Source organism: Taeniopygia guttata, chromosome 1 (assembly GCF_048771995.1).
Source record: "Taeniopygia guttata chromosome 1, bTaeGut7.mat, whole genome shotgun sequence".
Taxonomy (NCBI): Eukaryota; Metazoa; Chordata; class Aves; order Passeriformes; family Estrildidae; genus Taeniopygia; species Taeniopygia guttata.
Window position 1 is genome coordinate 28747825 of NC_133024.1, and position 27633 is coordinate 28775457.

The following is a 27633-nucleotide window of genomic DNA, read 5'->3' on the forward strand; positions in this document are numbered from 1 at the left end:
TCATCCTAATTTCTTGAGTATCTAAACCTGAAATCTGAGTTAAGTTGTATGCTTTCCTAAGTAACTGACTAATTTCTGAAGCTTAAAGCTTTGGAATTGAAGCAGAAAGAATTCAGATAAAAAATTTTGTTTACATCGCAGAGCACAAGCCACAATAGATTGTACTTTGGGGGTTGTCTCGCTTACATTGTCTGCACTGCCCGTGCTGCACAGTACAGTGCTTGCAGCTTGCAGTGCCGAGGCTGCAGGTCAGATAGAGTGCCTTGACCTAATTATGGAATCCAAGCCAGCTACACCTGCTTCGGGAGATTCCAGAACTGATGCCCATCGGGCAGGGATGTGTTACCTGTTAGGGCTTTCCACCTGAAAGAAGCCCTGTAGAGCTCAGATTAATTATCCGTGGCTTTTGGACACAGCTCATCCTCTCTCTGACATGACTCTGTATGGATATCTGTAAAACTTTATGTTCAACTTTCAGTGATGCTGAGAGAGCAGAAAATATGAAGAAACTTGGATTTGTGGTGGGTTTTCAATTGTAGAAACATTTTAATCTCAGGTGCTATGTGTTGTATTATGTAGTGATTTTGATATGATGATGATGAGTCCTTATGCCTTGGAGGTCTCCAGAACACCAAGAATATAAAATTTAGGACAGTATCCCCACCTCCTCTTCCACCAAGAGAGTGTTGGTGGTGGAGCAACCACCTTCAATTGTTCCCTATGCTTTGGGCAGCTGGTCTGTAGTGAAGGCCCTGTGTTAACCAGGCCATGGAGTTCCAGCTCTCATCCTGCTCTCTGTTTGGTAAGGCACAAAAATTCACTGGACTTTTTAATGACAAGGAAAGAGCTGGGAAAGCTTGCTATTTGTTGTGTGTCTTCCTGCCATTGTTTTAATTTTTGCCTGTCTGCAGTACCATTTTTTTTTTTTTTGTTAGTGAAATAAGGCTGCTTCATTCCATGAAGAAGAAATCCATCCCAGTAATCACCCCAGAGCCAATGCAGAGTTTTCTGTAAAGGCTTTTCTAAAGGGACTTTAACTGATGCTGCCTTGAACGCATTGTAGTACACAAAAGACTGAAAGATTTCTTTGCCATCCCTTTTACTTAAACTTTAGTGCCTCCTGTTAAATTGAAATACTAATGGAATTTATTTCACCGAATCAGTTTTTACAGTCAGAAAATTGAAAATGCAAAGCAGGATTTTAAGTGGTAGATATCTGCTAGGAGAGAGATGGAGGCTTTGTAATTCAGGGAGGTGGCCTAAAATGTGAGAAAACTGAATTAAATCAAGAGCCCATTTCCTTCTTTCTCTCCTTAAACTCACATCTCTCAATGGCTCTGTGACAATATTGTTGTTTTGAGGCAGTTGTGGTTGTTACAACGTTTTTCCCTCTTGTATGAAAGGACAAATAATGGTCTTGTTTCATCTCAAACATGACAAAAAAAACCCCTGTGAAATATTGAGAAGTACTGTATATATTTGGTAAGATAGTTACATATAATTATGGGTAAGAGCTGTGAAGAAACAAGTGACCATATAAAAACTGGACTGCATTACAGTTACTTCTTTAGACATTGGTATGTCAGGTAGGAGCATCCTAAAAATAAAACAAATGAAACCTATTTATTTCTGGTAAAATGCATTTGCATGTTTACCACCTGTGACTCCCAGAGGCAGTGGCACTGAGATACTCCCCTCAGTGTGCAGCATGTCTCCACCAAGGATTCTCTGTAAAAAAAATAGGTGAGTACAGCCACACTGACTAAAGTTCTTCAGTGGAGGTTAATCTTGCAGGCTGAATAGGAGCATTTTTTTTTTGTTCCTAAATATACTGGCTATACTAGTTATTATTTTCAAAAAGCAGTCAGTTCAGCTTTTTTCATTGCTCTTACTGTGTGCACATCTAGCTGGCTGAGTTTCTGAGGGATAAATGAGCACATCCATCCACTGAGTTCAGGAACAGAGGGATGCACAGGACGCTATATTACATCTCTTTTCTATAAGTAAATTATTTAGGAGGAATCAGACCTTTCATACTAGTTTGATGGTCTCACTTGTGTTCTGATACTCATTTTTTCCCCCTTCTGTTATTTCAGGTTTCAGTCACAGCCCGAGATGATGTCCCCTTCTTTGGACCGCCGCTGCCAAATCCAGCCATATTTAAAAAGGTTTGTTTCTCTGGTCCAGTGTTAGTTGGCAGGGGACATGGTGCACACACTTGTGTTCTGAGTTGGTATTGTCAGTCTGGCTAGAGCACTTTGGAGGTCCAAAGAGTAGTAAGCAGAGCTTTTATAATATGATATTTTTACTAGTGTTTTCATCTCCAGTTTAGTCTAGCCTTCATTTTGTCTTGTAGAGTGCAGAGTTTCGTGAATTCCTTCTGGTCAAGCTCATCAATGCCGAGTACAGCTGCTATCGAGCTGAGAAATTTGCTAAATTAGAGGTGGGTCTGTTATCTGGCTGCTTCAATTAAAAATAATAATTATATATATATATATATAAAATAAATATATTCATGTCAGATAAAGAAAATAAAGTAAAATTTCTGACTTCTAGATTTGTGTTGCTTAAGAAAGGAAGATGAAATGTGATTTTATACTTAGTTATGGGATACTTCATATTTCTTAGCAGGTGTGATAGAATATGAACAGCTACACTTTAGTATAAAGATCTAATCGTCAAGTAAGGATGGGAATATGATGCATATATTTTGCTGGAAGAAATTCTGTATTAGCTGAAATTCAGTATTACACTGCAGGATGCATACTGATATCACTGATTTTTGGTTTAAGGCAGCAAAATTGTGTTCCAGACTCTGCTGTTGCCTGACCTAGAAAAAAACATGTCTCTGTTTCATCAGCTGTAAAGAAGTGTCCTTTATGACTTGCTTTAGATAAAGTTTGATGGTGCTGCGTGTTACTGCAGTATAGTCTGTAACTATGCAGTTAAAACCACTTCATACTGTTTAAAGTGATTTTCATGGGGTTTTGTTGTCATTGTTGGCCTTTTGGGGTTTTTTGTTTGTTTGTTGGGGATTTTTTTTAAGAAGGATGTGACACATTGAAAAAACAGGAAAAAAATATCTCCACTCCCAATAAAAGCTGTTCTGATTCCCAATGTTGATGCAGGAGAGAACACGGAGTGCCCTCTTGGAGAGCCTTTTTGAGGAGCTGCAGCTTCGCAGCCGCAGCATGATGGGATTACCTGTAGGGGAGGATGACAAGATAGAGAATGGCAGTGGGGGCTTCCTCGAGAACTTCAAGGTGAGCCTTTCTACAAACCTACAGTGTGGTCTAGAGTTCCATACTGGCCCTTAGAAGCCAAAATCTCTATGCTTTGTGCTGGTGTCAAGTGTCAGATGTGGTTTTAATCCATGATTTACAGAAGAAGGAGTCAGTGTTTGCAAAAGGAGTTGTAATAACTAGGAGCAAGGGGCTTTCAGTTCCTACAGCAGATCTCTTTCAATTAATTTTCATTATAACTGAAAGAATTGCAGTAGCCACTGCAAAAGTTTCTAACTTATCTCTGAGTGTACTGTCTAGAAAAACTGTGATACTTTACTTACCTTCTAAAAGCCAGAGTTAATTTAACTTTTTCAGTGTAGATGGCATGTTAGGGGGTTTTTATTGTTGATTTTTTTTAATAAACCAGGTGACAGAACTTTCTTTTAGAAGTGATAAAGGTAATTGATATGAGAATGCAAAGGTTTTGTATGAATGGGCAAATTGAGTTTTGAACGGGTTATACAGAAAGAATCTTTATTGCTTTCCTATTCTATCTTCTTGCCCTTTCCCACTTAACATGGGAAGTCCCTTGCCACTTCTTTTATATAAGTTATCATGACTTTATGGCTTTATATGGTAGGTCAATTAGAGTTATTAAGGTCTGTGAAACTAACCTGTTCACAAATAGGTTTGGTAGCTGTGTGCATAGATTTGGTCAGGTCTGGGATGCTTTGGTGAGGGCTTTTTTTTTTTTTTTTTTTTTTTTTTTTTACATACAAACTGCCTTTGCTGCTAACCATGAATTTTAACCCATCCATGTCTTACACTAATTCTCCCAAAATGTCCTTTTATGACTTCTGGCAGATGCTGGGATTTGCACATCATGTACACAGATGACATTTGTAAAAGGCTGGAAAAGGCTGAGTTAAGTCAGAAAATGGCTTTTTTAAATTGCTGCAGATTTTGAACGGCTGCTTTCCCATTGAAACCAGAATTCAAGCTCATATGAGACTGAACCTTACAGCCTTGAACGGGAGTTTGATTTTGTGTTTTATAGCCTGTACTGGATAGGACTGCTCCAAATGATGCTGTTTAATCCAGTGTGCTGGGATACTGGTAGGAAACCTCTATTTATTGCAATAGGAGAAGGGAAGTGAAACTAGAGAATATACTTGATGAAGAAGTCTTTCCAGAGCTCCATGAATCAGCTAGGACCAATCTAAGGTGCTGCCTTCTAGGAGTTAGGATCTGTGTGGTTCTGGTGTCAGTCTGTCACAACTTCCCACTCAATCTGTGGTGCTTCACACACTACCCTGCTGTGTGCATGTCTATATGTGTATATCTGTGTTTGTCTGTTTCCCTGCCTCCCTCCTGTTCAGCGGGTGATCAGAGGCCGCAGCCAGAGCCTGGATACCATGGGGATATCCATGAGAAAGCAGCAGCCAGCCACCCTGCCCAGCCGCCCAGCTACAGCTGGCCTTGCCCTCAGCCAGAGTGTCGCCGAGGGCCCTAAGGCCATTGCTGCGGTAAGGTATTCGGGTGGGCTGTAAGAAGAGAACCCGGCATACCTTTGTAACCACTCATACATTTCCTTTCCCTATTAGTTTGTCCCCTTGTCCCACTGTGAATCTTTTCGATGTATCATCCCATTTCACAAGTGATGACAGCATGCGTTGCAGTCTGTTTTGTCTGTGCCCATCTCTAGCGCCAGTTCATGTAAACTAGAGCTGAGATTGATGCAGACTGGGAATGATTCTACATCAGACATCTATCTCTGATATCCTGGATTAGATCCTGCACGGTGCCGTGTGTTAAAAAATGCATGCACCGTGGTTTGGCTGGAACGGTACTGTATTGTCATATGGCAAGACCTGAGAACATAAGGACACTAGAACTGTTTCATTTTCTTTGATTTCACCAATCAGACTGTTTTCTGTAATATAAACAGGTGCACAAGATATTCAAGGTGCTGTTTTGATGTGAATAGAATTTGCATGTTGTGAACAAACAGCAGAATTAATAAAGTTTGAGGTCGGGAAAAGAATGAATATTTCTAGTCACTATCAAAGCCTTTCTTATTTGATAGGGATACTAAATATATGTGACCAATGAATTAAAAATCTATCACAAATCTTTCTAGAAAAGGAACCGTGTTTCTAATACTGAAAATATGATTACCTGGGCCAAAGTACATCCAACTGGTTGTGGTCTCTGCACTGATGTCAATACAGGCAAACTACAAAAAAAAACCATCTCTGAGTAAGCCAAGAAGGTGCCCTTCAGTGTGAAGATTTCTTGGTGACAGTTTACTTGGTTGTATGCATTCTTTATGTCAATACAACGAAGTCGCAGCGTACTAATGACTTGGGTTTGCTACCTCCTTTGCTCTTTTAACTTCTGGTTTTCTTTATCTTTCTGGTTTGCCTCTCCTCTCACCATATGGGGATACCTCCTTTCCCAAGCCTTTGTTCTACCTTTGTTTCTTTATAACTCTGTTCCTTTCTCACACCACCTTTATAAGCCCTGGCTGCTCTTGCTCGCTGACAGAAAGTACTCCTTGCACAGGTGGAGCTGAGCTCTTGTATTGCAGTAAAGGAGAGGATCTGGATCCATGTTGCAAACTCTTCTATGCTTTCAGCTCTCCACAGCTTTTCCTGTCTTGTTCCTCTCCTTTCTGTCATGCTTTCCTTTTTTCTAGTCTTTTGCCTTGCCTGGTAGGAGCCCATCACGTACTCGAGCCAGCCGCTTCCACGGGCGACGGAGTAGTGCCATTGGCATTGAAAACATACAGGAGGAAAAGAGGTATGAGCTGTGGGGAGACGAGACAAAGAGGGTAAAAATGCCAAGAGGAGATGAGAAAAGGAACATAGAAAGGCACATACAGGCAGAGGGGGAACCATCAGGAATGAGAACTAAAATGGAAATTGTTGGAATGGGAAGAAAGGGGACTGGTTGTCCACTGATGGAGGAATGGACAAATAACAAAAACAGACAAAATTAAAAGAGGGCATTTGGAATTGGAGAGAAACAGTATTTGAATAAGAATGGAGAAAATGGGTGGAGGAACATTATAAGATCACTCTTAAATATTGTGCAGTATGATCCAGGACTTGAGAGTTTCCTGTGCTTCACTCACCACTTTAGAAGCAAGTCAGATGAAAGGCTGGTATTTGGGAAGGACCTGCTTGTTTGTTTGATTTCATGTTAAAATATTCAAATAGGCAAAGCTTCTGGTAACTTAAAGGATTTATTTTAAAAAGCTTTAAGTCCAAATGACTAGTGTTTAAGTTAGATCATCTGAGAAATAATTATAATTAATGGATAATATGCTGATTCAAGGAGTGATTTGGCATATATGACAGAATTATAACCTTTCAAAAGTTGTCTACTGGTCATGAGAGATTATTTAGTTAAATTACAAATTTCTCGCAGCTCTAGCTGAGACATCTTTTTAAGATTATACAGTCTCAAAAGTCACATGAATGCTCTACATCTAATATGCAGTTTTCCCAGTTGCAAGAATTCCAGGAAACAGCTTAAAGACTGGGTGCAAAAAGGGGAAAGTGATCTCTAAAGTGGAAACTAGTTATTTTAGAAGGAAATTACTGCATTTTGACTTCTTTCTTAATGAGGTGCCTATGACCTAATCTGAGTAAAAATAGAACTTCTTTTGAGAAAAATTAAATCTTCAGAGGCAGCTGCCCTGTAACAGTCTAAGCTATTACAGTAGCCACAGCTTCTCACTACTTTAAATACTTCTGTACCTTAGGCAGCTGTGTCCTTCAATCCATTACTTTGTGTACAACAACTGTTTCTATCCCCTTGAAGGATCTGTAAAACTTTCCTACTACAGGGAAAAACCCTGGATTTATTTTCTTTTTTTTCCCTGCTCTTTGCTTGGAGGGATCTGATGAACTAATTGGCTTATTTAGCTTTCCTTTTGCTTATTTGTAAACTTAGATGTGGGGAACTCTAGGGAGCCTTAGTCTGTATTTTCTGAAAGACTTTTTGGGTCATTCCTGAAGGTGCAGTTTCACTAGCAACTGCTTTAATAGTTCGTTGTTATTGAAAGCAGATGTGATACTTCCCCAATGTCCCTTTCATCTACCCAATCCTGATTATTCCTTGTGATGATTGCTCACATCCCTAGTGGGCTTTTCATGGAACTGATTCAGCCCATTAATCAAATAGAAAAAGTATCAGCTTTCTTTCACTGGATTAATTGTCTGCCAGGTTCTGCCATGAACTGGCTCGTGGAGAAGTCTGATGGGTACCAGGACTGGTGGAAAGTGCACTCAGCAAGAATGAAGGAGGCTGGAGTATGCTCTCTTTCTGGGAACAGTGAGCTCAAAGTGTCATGTGTGACTTCACCCTGAAGTAGTAATTTAATGTCATGCAAGCTTTGCTGACAGAGCTGACCTGGTCCATTGCACTTGTTTGTTGTCAGAGTTTCAGGATTGTTTTGATTTTAGAGTTACTTTTTGTCAGGGTAATTTCCAGTCTCACAAACAATCATATTAGCATAAGTGAGGGTGTCAGACATTGTGATGTGATGGGCACAGGTAGGGTCAACTGATCACGAGAGCTGAGGAAGAACTTTGTGACAAACTCCATCACTGAAGCCCTAAGAAATCCCACAAAATCCCTTAGTTGTCCTTTCTTTAATTAAATATGCCTCTCATTTCAGTTACTCACACAGACAACCTTCTTCAGAGGTATCTTGACAAGTCCTAGTAGCAATAACACTTTTGTAACCATCATATTTACTCTCTCTATTAAATCCTATAGCTTCCTAAGACCAGTGGAATGGGGAGGATAGAGGAAAAAGTAAAAAAAAATTAAAGGTGAATACTGAAATTCATTCAGGCCTTTATATCAATTCAAAAGCAGCTTAAAGTTGGCCAATTCCAGATGTCACATGTCACATTTTCAACACAACTGTGTTTGCTTCCCTTTTACATGTATACAGGAGATACAGCTTTCTACTGTGTCTTGTAACGGCACAGTAGTTAGACTAGATGGTAGTTAACTCTGGCCCTGGGGTATAGCTGGTTTCTTTTTTCTCCCAGCAGAGACACCACAGAGAGGATACAAAGGGTGTTGGACAGTCCAGGAACTTTCTTTGACCTGAAGTCTGATGGATCATCCAGTCCCAGCTCTCCAGAGTTCCCCAGCAGGAAGAGCAAGTGAGTTGAAAATAAATTTTAGTATTTGAAAGATGCTCACTGTCTCTCGTATTGGCTTAAGTGTGGTGCATGTCTTGCTCTGTTGGAGGCTTTACTGAAATTGTCCACATCAGGCATTGTAGCATCTCAAAAGTTGGATGTCTGGCTGTGGCACAGTAATTCAGAGCCTGTCAGGAACTTGGCTTTCTTAAACAGATCGTGATGAAAGATCGGAGCACTTGATTTTGGTTATATCTCTACTGTAATGTGAGCTTGCATCCAACAGGATACACAAAATCCTAGCTGTCCAATTATCCATGTTTACTCATGTGTATGTTTCCTCTGTAGTTTGCTCTGGAGTGATTTTGGAGCTTCATGGAGAAGCTTGGACAAGGGTATGTTGGGATGTTGGGTTGTACTCAAGTTCTGCCCCTTTAAGCAGGATTCATGCCGCTGCTCCCAACCAGCGTGAACTAACCTGTTTCCAGTCTCCCCAAAGTGTTACAGCAGGATTCCAGCACGGTCCATGTGTTGCACCTATGTTTCATTGCTAAAGCACGCCATACCACACCCAGTGGTATGTGCAAAACACTTCATGCAGTAGTCTGCAAGTTAATTCTCCAGTTTCTGGTTGTCAAAAACTGGAAAAATGCAATTTCCTGGTAGTGGAGCTTTGCTGCTTCTAAGCTGTATTGTACTGGGATGTGAGCCTACCTAGAGCACTTCAGGGACCACCCATTTACATTTCCAAGACCCCAGAACAGCCTGTTTTTAAATTAAAGGCTGCAGCTGACTTTCTGGAACATTTTGCCACACCTAACTTTTTTCAAGAGAACTTGGATGAGACCTGTGGCAAGAAAGGTAGCAAGTACTTTATATTAGGGCATTTCCCTTCCTCAGAACTGTGGAGACTCTTAAAGAAATTTCAGGAGGTGCCCTATGGTTATAGTTGCTTCAGGTACCAAATTTGACAAGGAAGGGCTGCTCTTCCAACTACATCCAATGCTCCCTAAGAATTACAAGCTGGCGACTACCTGCAATAGTTCAGCTATGTCATTGTATGCTGTAGGACTGCTCAGAATTTTGTCACAGCCAAGGTGCAGTGTTCTAGGTTTTGTGTATGTATTAGTTTCTGGATTGGATGAGTGCCCAGATTTTTGGTGTGGAGGAGAATGGGAGCACATCTAGGAGATACAGACCATTTAAGGTGCTAGCTCTGGCAGCTAAGTACTAGAGGGAATGCAGGACATGGAACTGCTGATTAGTCGGCGCCCCCCCCATCTTCCAGCATTACCACATCATTCCACCTTCCCTTCCTCATCCTGCCTGGGGCCTTGTTAGTGGACTAGAAGTTCCTGACAGGCATGTGTGAGGGACTCTTGCTCTGATTAGATACCTGATTACCTTGCATAATCACCAAGAATTCTGCTTCCCCCATTTCCCAACCCCCATTCTCCATCAGCTGAGGAGGTGAGCCAGGTGCAATGGCTATTTCAAGTTGGTATCCACATGCTTTCAGAGAGCAAACGTAGCATGGGAGTTTACTAACAATACTTGCATGGATATTGTTTATGCACATTAGGCATGACCTGTGTGATTTGTCAGTCTGTCTAGTTCTGTTCCCAGGATTCTTTTTCCAGTTATGGACTCAAAACCACTTAGGATCACCAGAATAAAAGAAGTATTTTCATATCTGTGGTGGTTAAGCCCATTCCTGGACAGTTCATTTACAAGGTGGGATGCAGCATGGAGTTTTTGCACAATTAGTGATTAGTCAGAGTTATGATCTCAGAGTTAGGGACTAGCCTATGTGCAGCCATACTTTTTGCATGACATCGGGGAGAGGGAATTAAGAACATGTAACTCCACCATGTGAAGCACACCATTTTCAGCAAGACAGTATTAGCACAACATTGCAGGAGAAGGCTGGGAGTGTACAGTCTGTCTTGGAGACAGTTTACTGGCGTTCTGCTAAAATAGCCTACTTGTTGTTTATCAGCTGTGAAACCAGGATCAAGATGTAGGCATACTTCTGATGCAAAAGAGTTCTGCCTCATTCTAGAATAATTTAAGTAGTCCCTATAAAATAACAGAATGGGCTGTCCCTGGTCGTATGTCATCAGTCCACTCCTGGTTCTCTCCATAGAGTCACAAGAAATTTCTGTTACCTCAGAAATGTCCAGCATGATGCTACTGGTCTTACATAATCATTTCAGATTCAAAACTTGGAATGATCGACCTCTCACCTGTGTTCTACTAAAAGAAACTTGGAAATAAATGCAAAGGGTACACATAAGTAATAGATTAATTATTTACAGTAGAGGTAAAGCAACATGCTGCTGAGTTTAACAGACATTTATACAGTGATCAGCCAGCAATCCATGAAACTGCATTTGTTCACTTGAGCTAACGGTGTCTTCTCTCCCACATACAGGGACAATTGTCCTTAGTTTTTCTGCTTTACTGTTCAGGTAGCCTTCCATGTAATCCTTCTTCTCAAGGGACAGACTCAAAAGAATGAACCCAGCCTATGTAACCAAGTAGTAGAGCTCCTGAGGATCACACAACTCTCTGGGTTGCATCTGAAAAATCAAGCACTGTACTGTGTATGTCCATATGCTAGGAAAAGTACATGGGTTTTTTGTATGTGTGTTTTCCCTCCTCAGACACATCTGAGTGGGGACATCAAGCCAATCAGGAGTGGACCGGATGCTACTCAGTCATTGGGTACCTCACTGAAGACACTGGCAAGACTTTTGGGGTGAAATCAGAGTCCTGGCTAAGAGGAGCATGAACGTACTTAGAGGACCCCAAGGACTGTGGAGAGACCGAGTGGCACCAAGTAACGCTCCACTGGCAGATCCTGGAGCAGGAATTCTGTGAGAGGGAGATGGACAGATAGCTCCTGTTGGAGCATTTTGGCTCTGTGCTCTTTCTATTGCCAAATCAGCAGCCACTGAACCAACCTCTACTAGTGATGGGGAACGGAGGCCACCTTGAGTGCAACCCCTTCTCTTCCCTTCCTCTCCTCTCAGATGAGTGAGAATAGTTTGGCCTGCAGAAGGCAAGAGCAGAAGGACACAACTCCACCTCTGTCTCTAGTGCCTTGACACAGGTCAAGAAATGCAGTGCAGAGAACAAGAATGGAGACACCTGCTGAGGAAGGGTGCTGAGAAGGAGATACTTTGTGGAAATCTAGATCCCACTTCACTTAGATTCATGTTATTGATTTGCTCTGCTAAGGGAGAAGCATGTTGGCCTTCATTTCCTCCAAAATATATTTCCTAATCTCTTGAGGAAATATCTTTGGCCTTTATTGGCCCTGTCTTTACTGTTCTCCTTGTTGCATGCTGGCATGTAATATGCCTGGGACTTTAGGTTTCACAACTGCTTGTAGGTCAAGACTGGCCACATTTTGCAGTGTTTCTGAAGGAATAAATATATTTAGTATGTTAAAGGTGTCTTATCTTTCTTGCCTCTCGTAACTTTTTTTTTGTTCCTTAACATTTTTAAGCACTTAATCGCTCTCTTACTAGCTTGCTTCTTACGCAGACAATGAGTATTTCACCATAAATTTGGTACTTAAATGCACAGTGCACCTTCTACTATTTAAGTGTGTCAGCCTCATGGCCTGGTATATCTCCTAAATGACTCTAAACAGTGGATCCCAAATTCTCAGCTGGGAAGAGCTGACCTTATGGATCTTCTTTGATAGATCTGAAACATGCACCAGGCTACCTCAATGACTGTTCCATTTGATGGAGTGGTGGTAAAGGGATCCAATACAGTTTGATTTGAATATCCCCTTTGAATGGCCTTGGGAGCTAAATTTTAGTGGGACAGACCTACAGGAGTCAGTCTATTGGCAACTGGGCACATGGAAAATCACCAGGGTGGGAATCCTGACCTAGGTGTTTTCCTGTCTGTAAGCAGGAGGAATGCTCTAACTGGTCTGTGCAAGAGCTTGGCACTTGATCCTACATAGTTTTACACTGAGACATCCTGCAATAATGCAGATCTCAGTAATGTGTTTCTACCTCCCCACTGCATCCTTAAACTTTTTTAGTTAACTGTTCTGTAATACTGGTTAATGTGTATCTGCTTTCCTGCTTCCTCCTGTTACACCTGTACAGAAAACAGCAGTAACAATTTATAAGCTCTGTGACATGAAAAGCATGCTTTTTATGGTCCCTTTGTTCTGCCTGGAATTTCAGATAAGACAAAACACGATAGCCTGAGAGTGGCTGTGGGAATGGGTGGCCTAGACTGGACTGCACCTGCCCTTCATAATCAGTTTAACATCTCTTCATTCTGTATTTAGGCTCTTAATATCCCACAGTAGGGCATCTGTTGATTTTAATGAATGTCTAGATGTATTTTATATTTAAGTGCAGGTGCTTTGAGTCACTCTGCTTTATTACACTTAGGTCTGTGACTTAAAAGTTCATTCAGACTTGTCCTTTCATATAGTTATCCAGAATGGAGACAGAGAATTGGTGTTTCTCCTAAATGATGTAGCAACTAGAAATTAAGGTATGCATGCCAGTTCACCTGAATTCTGTTTCTAGGTGGAAAAACTAGCTGTGGATGAATAATATATTCTTATTGTTTCTGACTGCTACATAATAAAGCTACGCCTCAAAAAGTTAAGCCTGTGTGTAACAATAAGCATGATGATGTTGAATGCTTGCATTTCACAGAATGCTCAGGAGTCAGACTTCAGGATACTGTGTGATACAGCCACTCTCACGTTCATCATCCAGTGTAAGCAGTTGTTGTAGTGGATTGAGGGAAAATGGAACATCAGAGGAAGAGAAGAATGACAGGGTGGGTGTATGATCTCTAACAAACAGAGGCTACCCTCCCTGATTTTACCAGGTGCATTATTAAAACACATCTTCTTTGCCCTCTCCAGGAGCTGACGTGCTCACTTAAGGGCCCTCCAAAACAGGATTCAATGATTCAGAGTATGTGGCTGGATGACAGTGACTGCACACCCAGTACTTCTAGCTCACCAGGTAAAAAAGAAAGAAAAATAGAAAAAACCCTCTACTTATGCTTGTAGAAGCATATGAGAGGTAGAGCCAAATCTTTTATATGCTGTACTTAGTATTTTAGTAGCACAGGTAGATGACAGCTCAGGAAAATGGGGAGAAAATCTGCCATGCAATGTTCAATTGGGAAAGAATAGTGCTCTACATACTGCAAAAGGAGTTACAGTAGACTGCAAAGAATGAAAGTGTTCATATGTTTTCTGTGGAGAGCTGTGGTTGCATTTCTGAATGCAGTACCCATATAAACTAGATTGGATATGGGATTATAGGAACTGCTTCCTGAACCAAGCAGTATGCTCCTGAGAAGGTGGGTAATCAGGAAGCTAACCTGCACCAAGAGTTTTTTGCCGAGGTTGGGCTCGTAGTCTAGTACTTGATTAAAGCTGACGTAGTTGCTTAACATCAACTTGGATCCATTCACAGTGCAGAGGTGATTATAGTCCTTAGAAGTTCTCTTCAGTCCTGCAGCAGGGACACCCATTGCATTTCCTGCTGTGGAGCTGGATCACCTGCCTGATCTCAGACCCTGTTTGCAGTTGTGTTTCACTTTGTTAAAATGAACTGGTTTGGATTGAAGCATTTCTTGTTGAGCATCAGCCTTAAGCTAAAATTAGGGAAAGTTTAAATCCATTTCAGTCTGTTTCTGAGAATGAAGCTGTGTAAGATTTTGGGAAAGTATGATTGAAAAGACTAAGCTTCTGAATTTGGGAAGTCATTAGAAACTGTGAAAGGCAAAACATTTAGCATTTGTTGCTGGAAGACTGGAATAGGAGCATGTTGAGATGGTAAGAGATACTACGGATTATGTGTATGGCAAAGAAAAGAGTTGGTTGGAATGAACTGTGAAATCTTTATAGGAATTGTGTGAAAAAGGATTGTTTGTAAAGATTACAAGGGTCAGAAAGTGGAGACAACTTGGAGAATTGAGTTAGGTCTCATTCTCCACTGCTGCTGTATATGAGATATCAAGAGTGGCTGTCAGATAGATCCCTGCATAAAATTGTCTGTATCTTAGCAACATCACTGAAGATGTGATATTGTCAGATATTCTGCAGAGATTGCTGTTCTGTCAGATAGTCCTCTTTTGTTGTGGATGCTGGAGGCAGGGATGCTTTCCATTAGCTTCTGCTGCTCTTTACAGATAGTTTCTCTGTCTGCTGACTCTTTATTGTCTTACAGTGTATAAATCATTAATATACATCACTGAGAATAATCATTACAGAGAATGCAGTGTAAAGTTTAACATATTTTTTAGATTTTACAGCCCTGGGGACAGAGAGCATTATCCTGGTGGTTTAGTTTTGCCCTTTATTGAGTTATCCAGTAAGTAGTCAGCCACAGTTAATGCACTGTGTAAAATCAGACAAACTGATTTTTTTTTTTAATGGAGAAACCTAAGACAATTCCACTGTGAGTCTAGATCCTATGCTGAATAAATCCAGCATTCCTAACCCATGTACACATTCTTGGCTTCTCCAATTTGCCTTTTAGATTGAGAGAGCAAAGTTACAGGAAAAAAAAATGTCAGCAGTCTGTGGTCATTATGCTCCCAGATCATGACATAGAGAACTGCCTTTGCCAAAATATTTTCTGAGTTGGCTTTAAAGCAACAACATGTCTCATGTGACAGTGCATGTCACATGAGGCAGAAGTGACTTTCTCCCTAGCCTCAAGGGCAAGATAAAAATTCAGCTATAACTCTCCTTAACACTTAGACACTACCAGTTGTGTTAGATATGTTTTTATTTAGGTACTTGGCCTATTAGGCCTATTAGGCCACTTCCTACAATAAACATACATCATAATTAAATTTCAGCATAGTGGAACTGGGATATATACAAAATAGAGAAGGACCCTCATATTGTAAATTCATGATGTTTAGAACCACAGTTTAGCAGCACTTGGCAGTGATTCACCAGTTTTGCTTTTAAATCTCAATTTTAAATTACATAATTACACTGGGAAAGGGGATCATCTGCCTTGGAAAAAATGCTGAAAAAATAGTTGCATCTTATCTGTTTCCTAGAAAATACTGGTGTGATCACATATAAGTAAAAAAAACCAAAAAACTAAAAAGAAAGAAGTATTCCTGGGAAAAGCACTTAGCTTACCATCTTACTGCAGGAATCCCTTATTAGCTTTCTTCACTTTCCTGATTGAATGGTGGTTAGATACGCCATCAGAGGTATTCACCTGCCCATTATACCCCTTAGCACATTCCGCACTAATATCAAGTCTTTAATTCAAACTCTTCCCATTTTTCCTCTGATTTAAAGAAAAGATTTAATATTTTATAATACAGATTTATTTTGTGATGCAGCTATGCATAAGCTTCCACAGACTGTACTGGTTGGAAATTACCATATTTAGCAATTTTAACCATAGAATGGATAGAATGGAGGATCATCCAAGAGTAATGTAGAATAGTTTAGGAAGACTGTTATGTTAAAGACATCTTACTCATTTTTTGAGAAATGTGTATGGTGAATATAAGATGATTACAGAAAGCAAAAGAATGCTCTTAATTGTGAATTTTACAAGCATTTAGTCCCTAGTTTTGCCATGATGTTGATATGTGATGAGAGGCAAATTCCTGAAACCCTGAGGTCAGATGTGGGAATCTCAAGGGAGGGGTCAGAGGGAGAAGGAAGAGAAACTTTGTGAGAGCATAAGTCTGCTTCACAAGTGTGTATCCTTGGGAATAAGGCATTCAGATTGTCTGGAACCAGTGGCTGATGACTATTTTTTTAATGAAACGAAAGCAGTCACTTTCGTCATGTTTCGAGCTGGAATAAGAAACAGGTGAAGGTAACACTAGGCAATTTGGGCATAGGTACATTCCTTTCACTCTTACCTGTGGATGGGCCACAGATATGTGAAAACTTTGGGATAAAACCAGCTATGTGTGCAGCTCCTGGGACACCCTCTTGATTATTTTTGTATTGTTCTGTGCTTGGTTCCCTTCTAGGAAGCAGGTTGCTTCCTTCCAGCAGTGTTGCTGGCTCCACTGGAAAAGGAAAAGGCAGCAAAGCAGAGGCTCAGCACCATAATCCAGTAAGTGCTTTAATAAAATGTTTCCTTCTCGCTTGCACAGAGATAAGGATGGGAGAAAAGAGAGAGGCTTGATGTAGGAGGTGTTGCTTGCTGAGGGTCGAAAGGACAGTAGGGCAGGAGGAAGGCGCTTGCAGGGGAGGTTAAAGCGGTGCCTTGTTCTGCAGGCCTCCATTTTGTGCTGTGTGTGATGTCGGCGCTGGAGCACTGCCTGCCGCACGCAGGGTGAGCAGCACAGGTAATGCACATGGGGGGAGGAGAGCCACGGGCCCCTGGCCACTCCTGCCTCACTGAGACAGTGAAGCAAGTGCTGTACAGCTTCTCAGGAAACAGAGTTAGTCCTTCACCTTCCTCCCCAAGTCATCTTCCATGGCCAGCAGCTCTGGCCTGCCTGATTTACCTAAGCACTCCCTTTCTTGGCTGCCTCCTCCCTCTCAGGGAACAGCATTTCCCACTGAGATTCTGTTCTCTGCCCTAGTCTAGGCACACTTTCTTTCTCTTGTCTTTCATTGTTCAGTTTCCTTCGTTCAGATACAACCTACCTTTCTGTGTGCCCTACCTCTGCTTTTTATAATAGTTTCATTACTTTACAGAACCCCTTTTTGTTGCTCATTTTCTGACATTGTGCCTATCTGTACACTTGCTTATTTGCTTTCAGCCTAGAATTGGTGGGACCTACTTGTCCACGCCAGTTTCACAGCTTTTCCAGATATGGGAAGTGGGACTTGATTTCCTGGTGAGGTCTGTAATAGAGCAAATGGAAACACAACTTTAGGATTGTTCTCTTGACAGTTTGCCTGTGTTGTTGAGAGTCTTTTTGCTCAATGTCCCTTTCCTTGCCCAGTATCTTCTGTGGCCTGACAGCTGAACAGCTGCCTTGAAGGTGGTGGGGATGTGAGGCTCTTAGGAACTCGATTGAGTAGCTGAGTAGAAGAGGTGTCATCTTTATGGAAGAAAATTCTTCCAGCTATTCCTAAATATTCCTAAATAGCTGGTAGTTCTTATTGTTGCAGTTCAAATCCTCAGTGCTCAAGTTTTAGCTGCCCTGCCACCTTGTGGCATTCAGAGCAGCCAGGTGAACAGTTCAGCTCCATGTGGTGGTGGCCACTGGTGCCACAGCAGATCAGAGAAGGGAGCTGGCACTCACTGGAAGCAGCTGAGGCTGCTTCAGTGTGTGCTACAGCAGAGTTCAGAACTGAGCATGACAGTGCAGCTGCTAGCCACTGTTTACTGGGGTCATCCCCAGAGTGTTTACCAAGAGCTTGTACTCACAGTATGGCTCTGTAACACAGGAGCAAGGCTGTCTAAATGATGGGCAGAGCTCCTTCAAAATTCTGCTCCCAAACAGGCAGATTTTGCTCAAAATAGGTACAGAGTCGGAATTGCAACAATCTGCAAACTCACTGATGCAAAGGCTGTGGTTTTGCATTTACTGGTAGCTATTACAGGCAATTAGCAATGTATCTCAGTAGTACTTAGGTATAATTTCAGTACCTAATGTATTGAGCATTTAATTTCCACTGGTTTGAAGTAGGTCAAAGAGCATTATTTAAGATAATTAATTGAAATATATTGCAGTTTGTAGGATCCATGTCTTTTGGTCTGTCTGCCAAATCAGCAACATTCTGCCACAAAGGTTGGTTATTTTTCAGTTGATCTGGTTCTAAGAACAAAGTTTCATGAGACCCTGCTTTTCACTGTGAGATTATTTCCAGATGTTCTTTGAACTCTCACCAGCTCCTTACCAGAGTTCATTATTTCCATAAAAGGGCATTTTACCCACTCCTGAGACAGCACTACTGGCTTAAAGTGGTGCTTTAGTCATTCCATTTTATCACAACCTCTGAATCAGTTTGATAGCACAGATTGGAGACTAGCAAGTTTCAGGGGAGAAATGGTAAAAAAATTCTGTAACATGGCTGCAAGGGACACAAAGAAACCTATGGCACCCACATCCATGGTAACCTCCTTGTCATTCTAACTCCTCTTATCTCTCACAAAGATTTCCTTCAGTTCCAGGCTGGATTTGCCCAAAGACTAATGGGTGCACTCGTAAAAAGGAGAAAGGACTCCTCCAATTCTAGGGTATTTCCCGAAGAGCTGAAAGAAATAGAAATTGTGGATGGGGGAACACATGATACTCCCACAACACTTAGAGCTGTAAGAACATGAAGGATGCAGACTTTTTTTCTGATGCTTTGTTCTAGGATTTGCTGTTCAAGTGAAAATACATGAATATACTTTACCTTAAAAAGACAAAAAAGGGAATTCCAGTTGCTGCTTTTTCATTCAGTGATGCATCAAAGTGTGTGGAATCATAGAGAAATCAAACTTTATATAAATGAAATTTCTTTGTGTCATTCTAATTCAGCCAATACAGGGCCGAACTCAAACTGTTTCCATGTGAAGTTTCTTATTTTAATTGTTTGCATACCTTTCCCTCTGCAGACTACATGATTGGAAGTCCCTCACAGCCATATCCAAATCACCTTTGGATAGGCAGAAATTAGGGCATCCTTGAGGAAGCAAAACAGAGTCTACTTCAGTTACCAGCTGAACCTACTGTGGTGTTCACAACTGTTCTCCAAAGACATTCCTGTAAAACTTGCATTAGTTAAAAACCCCTGCAAGGTTTGGGGTTGGTGCCCACGAATGCACATGTGTGGTGGTTTCCTCAGATACCAGTGACTGCAGAGCAAGGTGTATCAAATATTGTCCAGGATGGGGACAATTCCTTTTAAAATACTTGTTTGGTTCCCTAGATTCTTCTTTGGGCTGTTATTTTGTGTCCTTCCCAGCTGCCATGATGCAAAGTAAAAGGAAGCATTAATATCTTAGCCTGTGCTTCTTATGTCTATGTAGTACACTGGACTTAAAATAAAAGGAGAATATGGCCAGTTTCTCTTAGGTTTTGTGTGTGTGTTTATAACGGACAAGTAGGAAGACATGAGAAACCCAAAGATTGCAGTCCAGTAACTACATAATCCTCATGTTTTTAGGGTAAAGGAAAGAAAACCAACCAGGGAAGAAGAATGTTCGCTCTGCAAGAAGTTAAATCTTTAATGTTAATCGTTGATCTGTTGAAAGAAAGGAAGCACATTTGTATTGGTAAACACCTTACCAGGCTGGTAATACTGGCAAACCTTGATATTTTTCAAAATTAGAGATGAGACCAAGCAGTAAAGTTAAGGATGAGAAAGCCATCTCTCCATAAAATTGAGTACATTCAGATAATCACTGAAGATTGACATATATATTTTCCTTCCTATATATTTGCCCAGGACATTTCACAGCTTGGGGCTTGGAACTGGTCCCAGCCATTTTTCACCTGCAAGACAAACCAGCACAAAAGAGATATGTTAAAATTTAGTCCATACAAGTAATTGGCCAGTCATTTTTCTGCAGCAGGATTGCTGTTCCTACTCTTGTGAAGGGTAACTGCTGGTGATGGAATACAGATTTATATCTTGTTTGGTGTGCAACAGTCAGCTCCATAAATATTTCACTGTCTAGTCACAACTGAAACTGTACAGAAGAATTATTTTCTTCCATTACAGATGAGACATCTGCAGGTCAGGGGTATTCCACATGACAGAGAAATCAGTTCTCTTTAGGACTTGTTGGGGGGTGGGGTGGGGCTGGGGGTTAAAAAAGGCAAAAAAAGGGTGCAAGGCTGCAGAGTCAGAGAATCAAAAAGAAAATCAAAATAGTAAGTCCTTGGAGTTGAGACTAGAAACCAGGCCACAACATTCCAGTCAGTATTAGTGACTGCTGTAGTGGGTGTTGAGTACTCTTCTTCCTCATTCTCATGTTCATCAAGAATATTTTATAGAATCAGAAACTCATCCAGAAGACTAAAAAAATGAAAAACTCAAAAAATTTCCCTTCTGCTTAAGCCTATGACTAATACTAATATGCATTAATACTTTCTGCTGAGTGTTTTCCACAAATGCATGAGCTAATTATGTGCATAACTCTTTCTAGAGACACTCTCTCAAAGTGCCAAATCTTGGGATGCCCTCTAATTCATACAAACAGGTGACTTTAGTTTTATTATTTATCACAACTACTTAAATCCCTTAACGAATTTAAAGTGTATATGCTGTTAATAGAAAAATGAAAAGAAGGATGGTCAATATATGAACAACTTTTAAACAGCTGTGTAGGTAGACACAAGTTATGGACTGGGGAGCTGTAATAAAAGCTTAGTAAAAGCTGTGCTTTTACTAAGAAGGAACAGATATAAAATGAAAATGTTAGAATGACAAAAAAAAAAGAAAAAAGAAAAAAGCATTACCAGCCATAGTCATAATCTTAGCCAAGGCCTACTGTCCAGTACCAAAAGGTTACATATGAATATTTTGAGAACTAAAGAGTTTCAGTAGTATTTTGAGAATGGCACAGGGAACACAAAGCCTTGAAACATACCACAAGACGATGGAGTACTCAAGTTACTTCTGGTTTGGAAAAGGATCATTTGGTTATTTTAAGTGTACTGAGACAGATTTCAGTCAGCAGTTTCATTCCAGGAGAAGGATAACCAACATTATTTAACATTTGAAAGCCCTGAAGAGTGTTTTACTCAGCTGCATTACATATTTTGTTCCAAGAGGGTGAAAGCATGAAACCAAAGGGATGTAATGAGGCAGACTCACCTAGAATGCTGCCTAGCAGCTCTAAACGATCAGAGCCAAAAAACAGATGAGGTTCCCCATCATAATGTGCCACAACAGCAGGCATCCCAAATGCCTATTGACAACATGGAGATGAAACAGAGAATGTTATAATGGGAGAATTTCTTGCAGTCGTATTACCAGTCTCCAGGAATAAATCCAGAGAATGTTTACTTTTTTTTTCCTCCCCTTCTTTTAAACTTCATTCTTAAAGATAAGCCTAATGAAGCCATCTGAGAGTAGGTGACTCTCCAGAGCCTGTGTGCCCCTTTTGAAGGAGCATAAAAACAACCTGATTAATCCACAGTTCTATTTCAAGTAGCAATAAATACTATATCTCAGTACTTTTCCTGTCCTTGCTGTCCAGCTGGAATGAGTGGGTCAACCTTATTTTCCCAGATGACAGTGAGATAAACTACCAACAACAGTGAGGTGGATTTCACACACTGGGAAACAAGGTGTCTATATAGTGCTTTCTAATCATCACCCTCATTTTTCCCTGCTTCCCTGTATTCCTAAGAGGGAAGGAATGCACAGCTGTGAAGCCTAGTGCCACTGGAAGCATCTCACCCCGTATTTCAGCACTTCAGCTGTTGTGTCTTTCAGTCGGTCCTTCACTGTAGGGGATGAAATCATTTCAAGTGCCTTCTGGGAGAGCTCTGCTGAGAGCCCAGCCTGTCGGGCAACCTGTGGAAAGATGATATATTTAAGAATACTCTAAAAGTAAACATTCTAATTCCTACCCCAGTCTAATCAATTTAATTGTCAAGATTATCACCTAAAGTCTATTGACGAAAAAATTCAAAATACTTTTGAAGCACTTGCACAACTGTCTTGCCGTATTCCCAACCTATTCATCATTTAATAACTCTCAGATACAAAGTAGAAGAGACATTTTAAATCTTCCAAGCCCCAAATCTGTACTCTTTTCCCCTAGGAGTTCCTAAACTGAAGAAAAAAAAAAAAAAAAAAAAAAAAAAAAAAAAAGAACTTTCGATATAATGACTCATCAGACAACTTACAAAAAACCTCAAACTGGTATTATGAAAAGTAAAATCTCACTGTACAAGCCTACCAAAACAGAAACAGTTTGTGTGACAAACATGACATCTGTAAGTGACACAGCAGGAAAGACACTAAATCACAGAAGTGAAACAGTGGCTGGTGTTACTGCTGGATCCTTTTCACCTCCCCTGAGCCTCTGCCACACAGGAATGAGACAAAGTAGCCAAACTTAAACCTTAAATGTCCAATGTTTATCTGGCAACAATGACTTACAAGTGTTCTTTGAAAAAAGTATTTCACACACAAAAAAAAAAGAAAGAAAGAAATGCAATATTGCATGGGCAATGAACCCTGCACATGCAGGTGTTAATGACTCTTTCAATTACTTTTTTTGTTTAGCACCCACATTTTCATGACATTTTCATGGGAAACGAGGAGCTCTTCTGGATTGTGCTTGAACAGGAAGTTAAACAAGTGTACCACTGGACTAGAACAAACTGCTTGGTATCCAAAGTGCTTATACTGCAACATTTACACAGTGACATAGTATCTGGTCCTCACCATTCCAGGACAGAAAGAGGATTTAAGTGGACTGGGGCAGAATTCAGACCACACATTGCTGATATAACAATTTATGTGAAGCTGCTTTTGATTAAATAAAGAAGAGAATACTAAGGAATTATTATCAAGTTTAAAAAGCAATTTTTAAACATTCTCTAACTGATGTGTAAAATAAATCCACCTCTAAAGAATCAGATGATTGGCTGGGACCTTTCAGCCACCTTTGGATGACAAATTTCCAGAAAAGTCTAGTACTTGTTGCTGGAGTGAATGAAGACAGACACAAGCAGACAAGGGGACACCTCCCTCTCTGCACTGACAAACGGGGGATACTTGACTGCTAAACTGTGACTAAATTAGAGATTGTTCTGAGTATTGTGGCGCTGAACTTCTGCATGTCCTTGCTTTATTTAAATAATGAGGGATTCAGAGACTATGTGACAACGTTCTGTATATATTTGTGTACAGGGTCTAGCTAAAATGGAGTTACTTTGCTTCACAGCAGCTCCTGTGGTTTTGTGTTTCAGATCTGTGACCAAAACAATGCTGATAACATCCTCATTATTTTAGCTATTGATGAATGGTGTTTGCACAGTGTTGAGGCACTCTCTGGTTCTCACTCTCCCCCCACAGTGAATAAACTGGGGCTTCACCAGAGGCTGGGAGATGATCTGAACTAACCCAAGAGACAGACCATGCCATATACCATGCTCAGCAGTAATTAATAAAGAGGGGGTTTAGGCACGTTAACCTTTTTCTTGGGAACTGGCTGAGCATCAGTCTACATGTAGGTGGTTCTTTGTTTTCTTTCACTCTGCTTCCACTTCTCTTTTGCTTATTACATAATTTTGTCTCAACCCACAAGTTTTCTGGCTTTTATTCTTTTCTCCTTCCCCTGTCCTCCTGGGCAGTGGGAGGAAGCAAGTGAGCACCTATGTGGTGCTTGGCTGCCTGCCAGGGTAAAAGTACCACATTAATTACATCTTTAGCTATAAAGATAAGTAATTAAATTATATATTTAAATAAAGTATAACTTTAATTATACTTTCAAATCTTGCTTCTTAAAAAGGTGAAGTGCAAACCTTTACTGAAATTTTGGTAAAAACGCTACACTAAGATGAAGCTGAAGAGCAAGGACTAGACTTGGGGGGAACAGTAAGACTGCAAGCTTCATATTTCAACTAGGTATGTTGGATAGGAGAGACTAGTCATGAACAACTCCTCTCTTTTCTTCATATTCCAGGAACTTATAAAATAATGAAGAAATTAGAGATTTAAGAGGATCTACTGGTATACTAACTTAGATGCCATTACAGCTTTTACTGTAATAAACAAAATTGAAACAGCAAAAGGAAATAAATAAAGAGTATAATTTCCAGGTATATAAAAGGTGAATATGTCATTAAGCTTAATAGAAAATCTGACTGCATCACTCTAAGGAAAGTCACCTTCCCCAAGTGTTGCATTACACCTGAACATTTCATATAGCAGCAATGCCTCAATGCATTCTGCAGAAACTATTTATACTTTCATGATGTACCTGTTGATACTGTTAATGAAACAGTATCAACAGGTAACTCATTGTCCAGCCTGGGTATCTTGTCACATGAAGTAACAAAAAGAAAAAAAAAAAAAAAGGTATTCTGGTTCTGAGTGTTACGTAAAACATAACAAGAAAAATAAAAAAATCCAAACAGAGTTGCAAGGGAATTTAAATCCATTTTTTTTCAAAGTCATCAATAAGAATATCTATCAGAAATACAGAAGCACCAAGAAAAAAGGAGACACTTACAGCCAATATGCTCTCTGGCTCACTGATGTCTTCATGCTGGTAAAAGAATAAAATAAGTAATTAAGAATTACTTATTTAAGAATACTGAAACAAAAGCTCAGGTCTGGATTTAAAAGCAAGTTTTCTAAGAAAACAAAAATAAGCCCATTACTAGTTGCTGGAGAAATTACCTCAGAAAAGGTCTTAAGTCACCTAATCTGGGAATGTATTAAAATGTTTTCTGATATGAACCACTGATCCATTGCTCCAACCTCGTGGACCCACCATATATTCCTAAAAGAAGGCAAATTAAGCTGATTATAAGCTTGTAAGGCTTCTGAACCACTGTAACTTTAACTTACTGCTATGACTTTTCATTAAAAGACATTTTCTTCCTTTTGTTGGAATTCCACATTTGAATTATGTGGGACAGGAAGGGTGACAGAAAGGACCAAGAAGTTGGCTGCATAAAATACTGACCTGTGACCAAAAGCGGATCCAGAACTCCCTAGATAAGGGTTCCAGGTACTGTGGGTTTGTCATGTCAATGGCTGTGATAAAGCGCATGGCCGTCAGACTGCCTGCATTAGTGGGGAGACAGAGGAACACTCAGACAAGGCACAGCATCGGGAGCAGGTGTGGTCTGCATGACTGCTAAGAACACTGTGACAATCCTGAGAAACCCACAGTCTGTGCAGTAAAGCTCATGGTGACCCATGGTTATCTCCCATCATCATTCACAGCCATATTTCTCCAGGAATTTCTCTCGTGGCTACGAATGCACAGACTTCATGCTGCTCACAGGTTCAGAAAAAGGCTGCACACAGGGAATTCACCTTTACTGGTAGGGAGAACTGGAACCAGAAGTGCTAGGGATGAGAAATACCAGCTAAGACTCTTACTTGTGCCCATGATGTGCTGGAAGGCATCTGGGGACATGTGTACAGGCACCTGGTAGTATTTTGCCATCCTTTTCAAATCCTTCAGCATGTATTCCCCTCGCTTTGGTAACATTGCTGGCGGCTTGTTACCTTTTAGGAAAAAGTTCTGTTGAGATTTCCAGCTGTATTATAATAACACTGAACAAAACAACACTGGACAAATGTTGCCTCATACATACATACACCTAAGGAAGAGTGTAATTTTGCAGTATAATTTCATGTTGGCTTACTGAAATTTACTTGGCTTTTCCAAAGATAACCCTAGGATTTAAACATGGTTTATTTCAGTTTTGCACAGATCAAACCTTTAGGATAGCTGAATCAGTTTTAAGCCAAGGTACAAATGTTCTAGGAGGGATTTATGTTGATTCAGACAGATGACTTTTAAGCTAGACAACTCTTAATGCATGGGTAAACCGATGTAAAGACTTGCTAATTCATGATTTATGTGTTTTAAGTCTTGGTGATCTGAGTAAGGCCATGAGTACTGTTTCAGGACATACTTGTATCTTTCCTTTAAATTTAAATGGTTTAAAATCTAACTCTAGGAAAACACTCCATGTCAAGTTATTACTATTGTTATTTATTTTGTTGTATTTTAGAACAGATGGACTTTGGCACATACTGTCTGTGTAGTTGCAACAGTGTGAAATTCCTTATGACTAATTTCTCAATCCCTTAGGGACTCCACAATCCTATAGTTAATCTGTTACTGGTGCCACAGCTTAGTTCAGAGCTGGCTCTGCATGGGCTCTGCACACACCCAGGGCTTGAACACTAAGTGCTCTGCCAGTGAAGAAGGTATCTCCCTGCAGAGCTCATCTCCCTGTACTCCATACCAGTTTGTTGCATTATGCCACCAAGGAAAGCTGGACGGAAGTGCAGGTCTATATTCCAGATGTGCCGGTACCGGCAGAGAGCCTGCAAGGTGAAAGAGTAGTGAGGGATTCACAGTCAGAGATGTCTGTAGAGCTGTGTGCACCTAAGGCAGTAAATACTACAAATAAGTACTTTCCTACTGTATTAGGGGTAGTTGTGAAGCCTTTCCTGGATGCTGCCAGGGAACTCTGATCTCAGAAAACAGGAGGGGTCTCTATTCATGTCACGACAATTCAAGTCTAAGCACGGGTAAGTAAGGGAAAGGTCAGGCTCATGTCATGATCAGGACACCTGCACTTTTTAAATAGGAAAGCTATCCCCCAAGCAAAATGTCCAGCATTAACTCCTGCACTGCCGTTTAGCTCGGACACCCTTCCTAGTGTCCCCTGGACTGCAACACGCGAGGCACGCCTCAGAAGTGGGAGAAAAATTAACTTCGGAGCGCACAGAGCGCTGCCCGCAGCCAGCCGGCCGAGCTGCGCTTGAGCAGCCCTTCCGAGGGGGAGGCGGCGGCGGGACAGGCCGGGCGCCGGAGAGCCGGGAAGGGCCTCCCTCCCTCTACCGACCCCTCACCTCGAACGCCAGCCAGGAGTACGGGGAGATCACATCGTAAAAGAGCTCCACGAGCGTCCGACCCATCCTGGCTCCGCGCCGTGCCGTGCAGCGCCCGGCGGCGGCCGCAGCAGCGCCCGGGCAGGGCGGGGCGGCCCTTCCGCCGCGGCGGGGCCGAGCCTCCCACTCCAGGCCCGCTCCACCTCCCGGCCCGCTCCGCCTCCCCTGCCGGCCCCGCTCCGCCTCCCCTGCCGCTCGCCTCGGTGGCTCTCCGAAGGGTACCGACCCGGGAGGAAGAGCAGGGACAGGATCGCAGGGGGCCGGCAGGGAGCTGTGCCCTGTCCATGGCGAGGCCGGGGGAGAGCGAGCTCCTGAGGGGGGAAGCCGGGAACTGACTCGGCGGAGCGGCCCAGCATGTTTTCCCGGGAGCACGGCGTCCCTGCCGGACCAACAAACGATTTACTTTAATCTCCCTACCCTCCATTTTCGCCACACTTGTTCCTCTATTCACCTAACGATTTCCCCACCTTTAATTCCTCCCCTGCCCATCCCACAGAAGCTCTGTGCAATCCCGAAACGCTCTAGTTCTGCCACGGTTCTCTCCCCACCGCAGCAACGCACTTCTCTCCTGGATGTTATCTGGAACGTGCTCCTGGATCCCTCCTTTGGCTGTAATCTTAATTTTTTCAGCAAAGCGGCTTTCTGAATTATGAGTTACTTTAACTCAAGAATGAAAAACCTGAATGCCAACAACAGT

General features: G+C 41.3%; 2 protein-coding genes across 22 annotated transcripts in view; one reads left to right on the forward strand and one right to left on the reverse strand.

Annotated features, from left to right (window-relative positions):
• LOC100230753 (rap1 GTPase-activating protein 1) overlaps positions 1–24019 on the forward strand; it is a 48996-nt gene extending 24977 nt beyond the window's left edge. For 3 of the 20 annotated variants that reach the window (XM_012569937.5, XM_002195401.7, XM_012569931.5), the window contains exons 14-24: positions 2097–2168; positions 2357–2443; positions 3129–3263; positions 4604–4750; positions 5923–6026; positions 8294–8410; positions 13090–13216; positions 13305–13407; positions 16412–16497; positions 16662–16732; positions 18943–19396. In XM_012569937.5, coding sequence (XP_012425391.4) covers positions 2097–2168; positions 2357–2443; positions 3129–3263; positions 4604–4750; positions 5923–6026; positions 8294–8410; positions 13090–13216; positions 13305–13407; positions 16412–16497; positions 16662–16685 — 1002 coding nt within the window. In that variant the 3' untranslated portion in view covers positions 16686–16732; positions 18943–19396. Of the gene's footprint in view, positions 1–2096; positions 2169–2356; positions 2444–3128; positions 3264–4603; positions 4751–5922; positions 6027–8293; positions 8415–8737; positions 8785–11055; positions 11847–13089; positions 13217–13304; positions 13408–16411; positions 16498–16661; positions 16733–18507; positions 19397–22571 lie in introns of those variants that run through there. The other 17 variants (XM_072926014.1, XM_072926013.1, XM_012569934.5 and 14 more) reach the window with 14 other exon arrangements.
• On the reverse strand, positions 19530–27237 carry GSTK1 (glutathione S-transferase kappa 1). Of its 2 annotated transcripts, XM_002191997.7 has the most exons (8): positions 26898–27072; positions 26285–26366; positions 25407–25535; positions 24985–25085; positions 24526–24561; positions 21738–21854; positions 21150–21243; positions 19530–19822 (listed from the first exon to the last, which is right to left on the reverse strand). In XM_002191997.7, the coding sequence occupies exons 1-8, from the start codon at positions 26961–26963 to the stop codon at positions 19782–19784; spliced, it is 666 nt and encodes a 221-aa protein (XP_002192033.5). In that variant the 5' UTR covers positions 26964–27072; the 3' UTR covers positions 19530–19781. The 2 variants fall into 2 exon arrangements, with proteins under 2 accessions (XP_002192033.5, XP_072782221.1); XM_072926120.1 differs by lacking the exon at positions 26285–26366 and having other exon boundaries at positions 26898–27237.
• Between the last annotated feature and the right edge of the window lie 396 nt (positions 27238–27633).

Excerpts from the sequence above, each read along its gene's own strand:
- GSTK1 (XM_072926120.1), bottom strand. The coding sequence starts at position 27,222 with ATGGACAGGGCACAGCTCCCTGCCGGCCCCCTGCGATCCTGTCCCTGC. Across the intron at positions 21,244-21,737 it reads CTGAAGTGCTGAAATACGGG|GCATTTGGGATGCCTGCTGT; the intron begins GTGAGATGCTTC and ends TGTTGTCAATAG. Across the intron at positions 19,823-21,149 it reads GCTGCTAGGCAGCATTCTAG|GTGAAAAATGGCTGGGACCA; the intron begins GTGAGTCTGCCT and ends TTTGTCTTGCAG.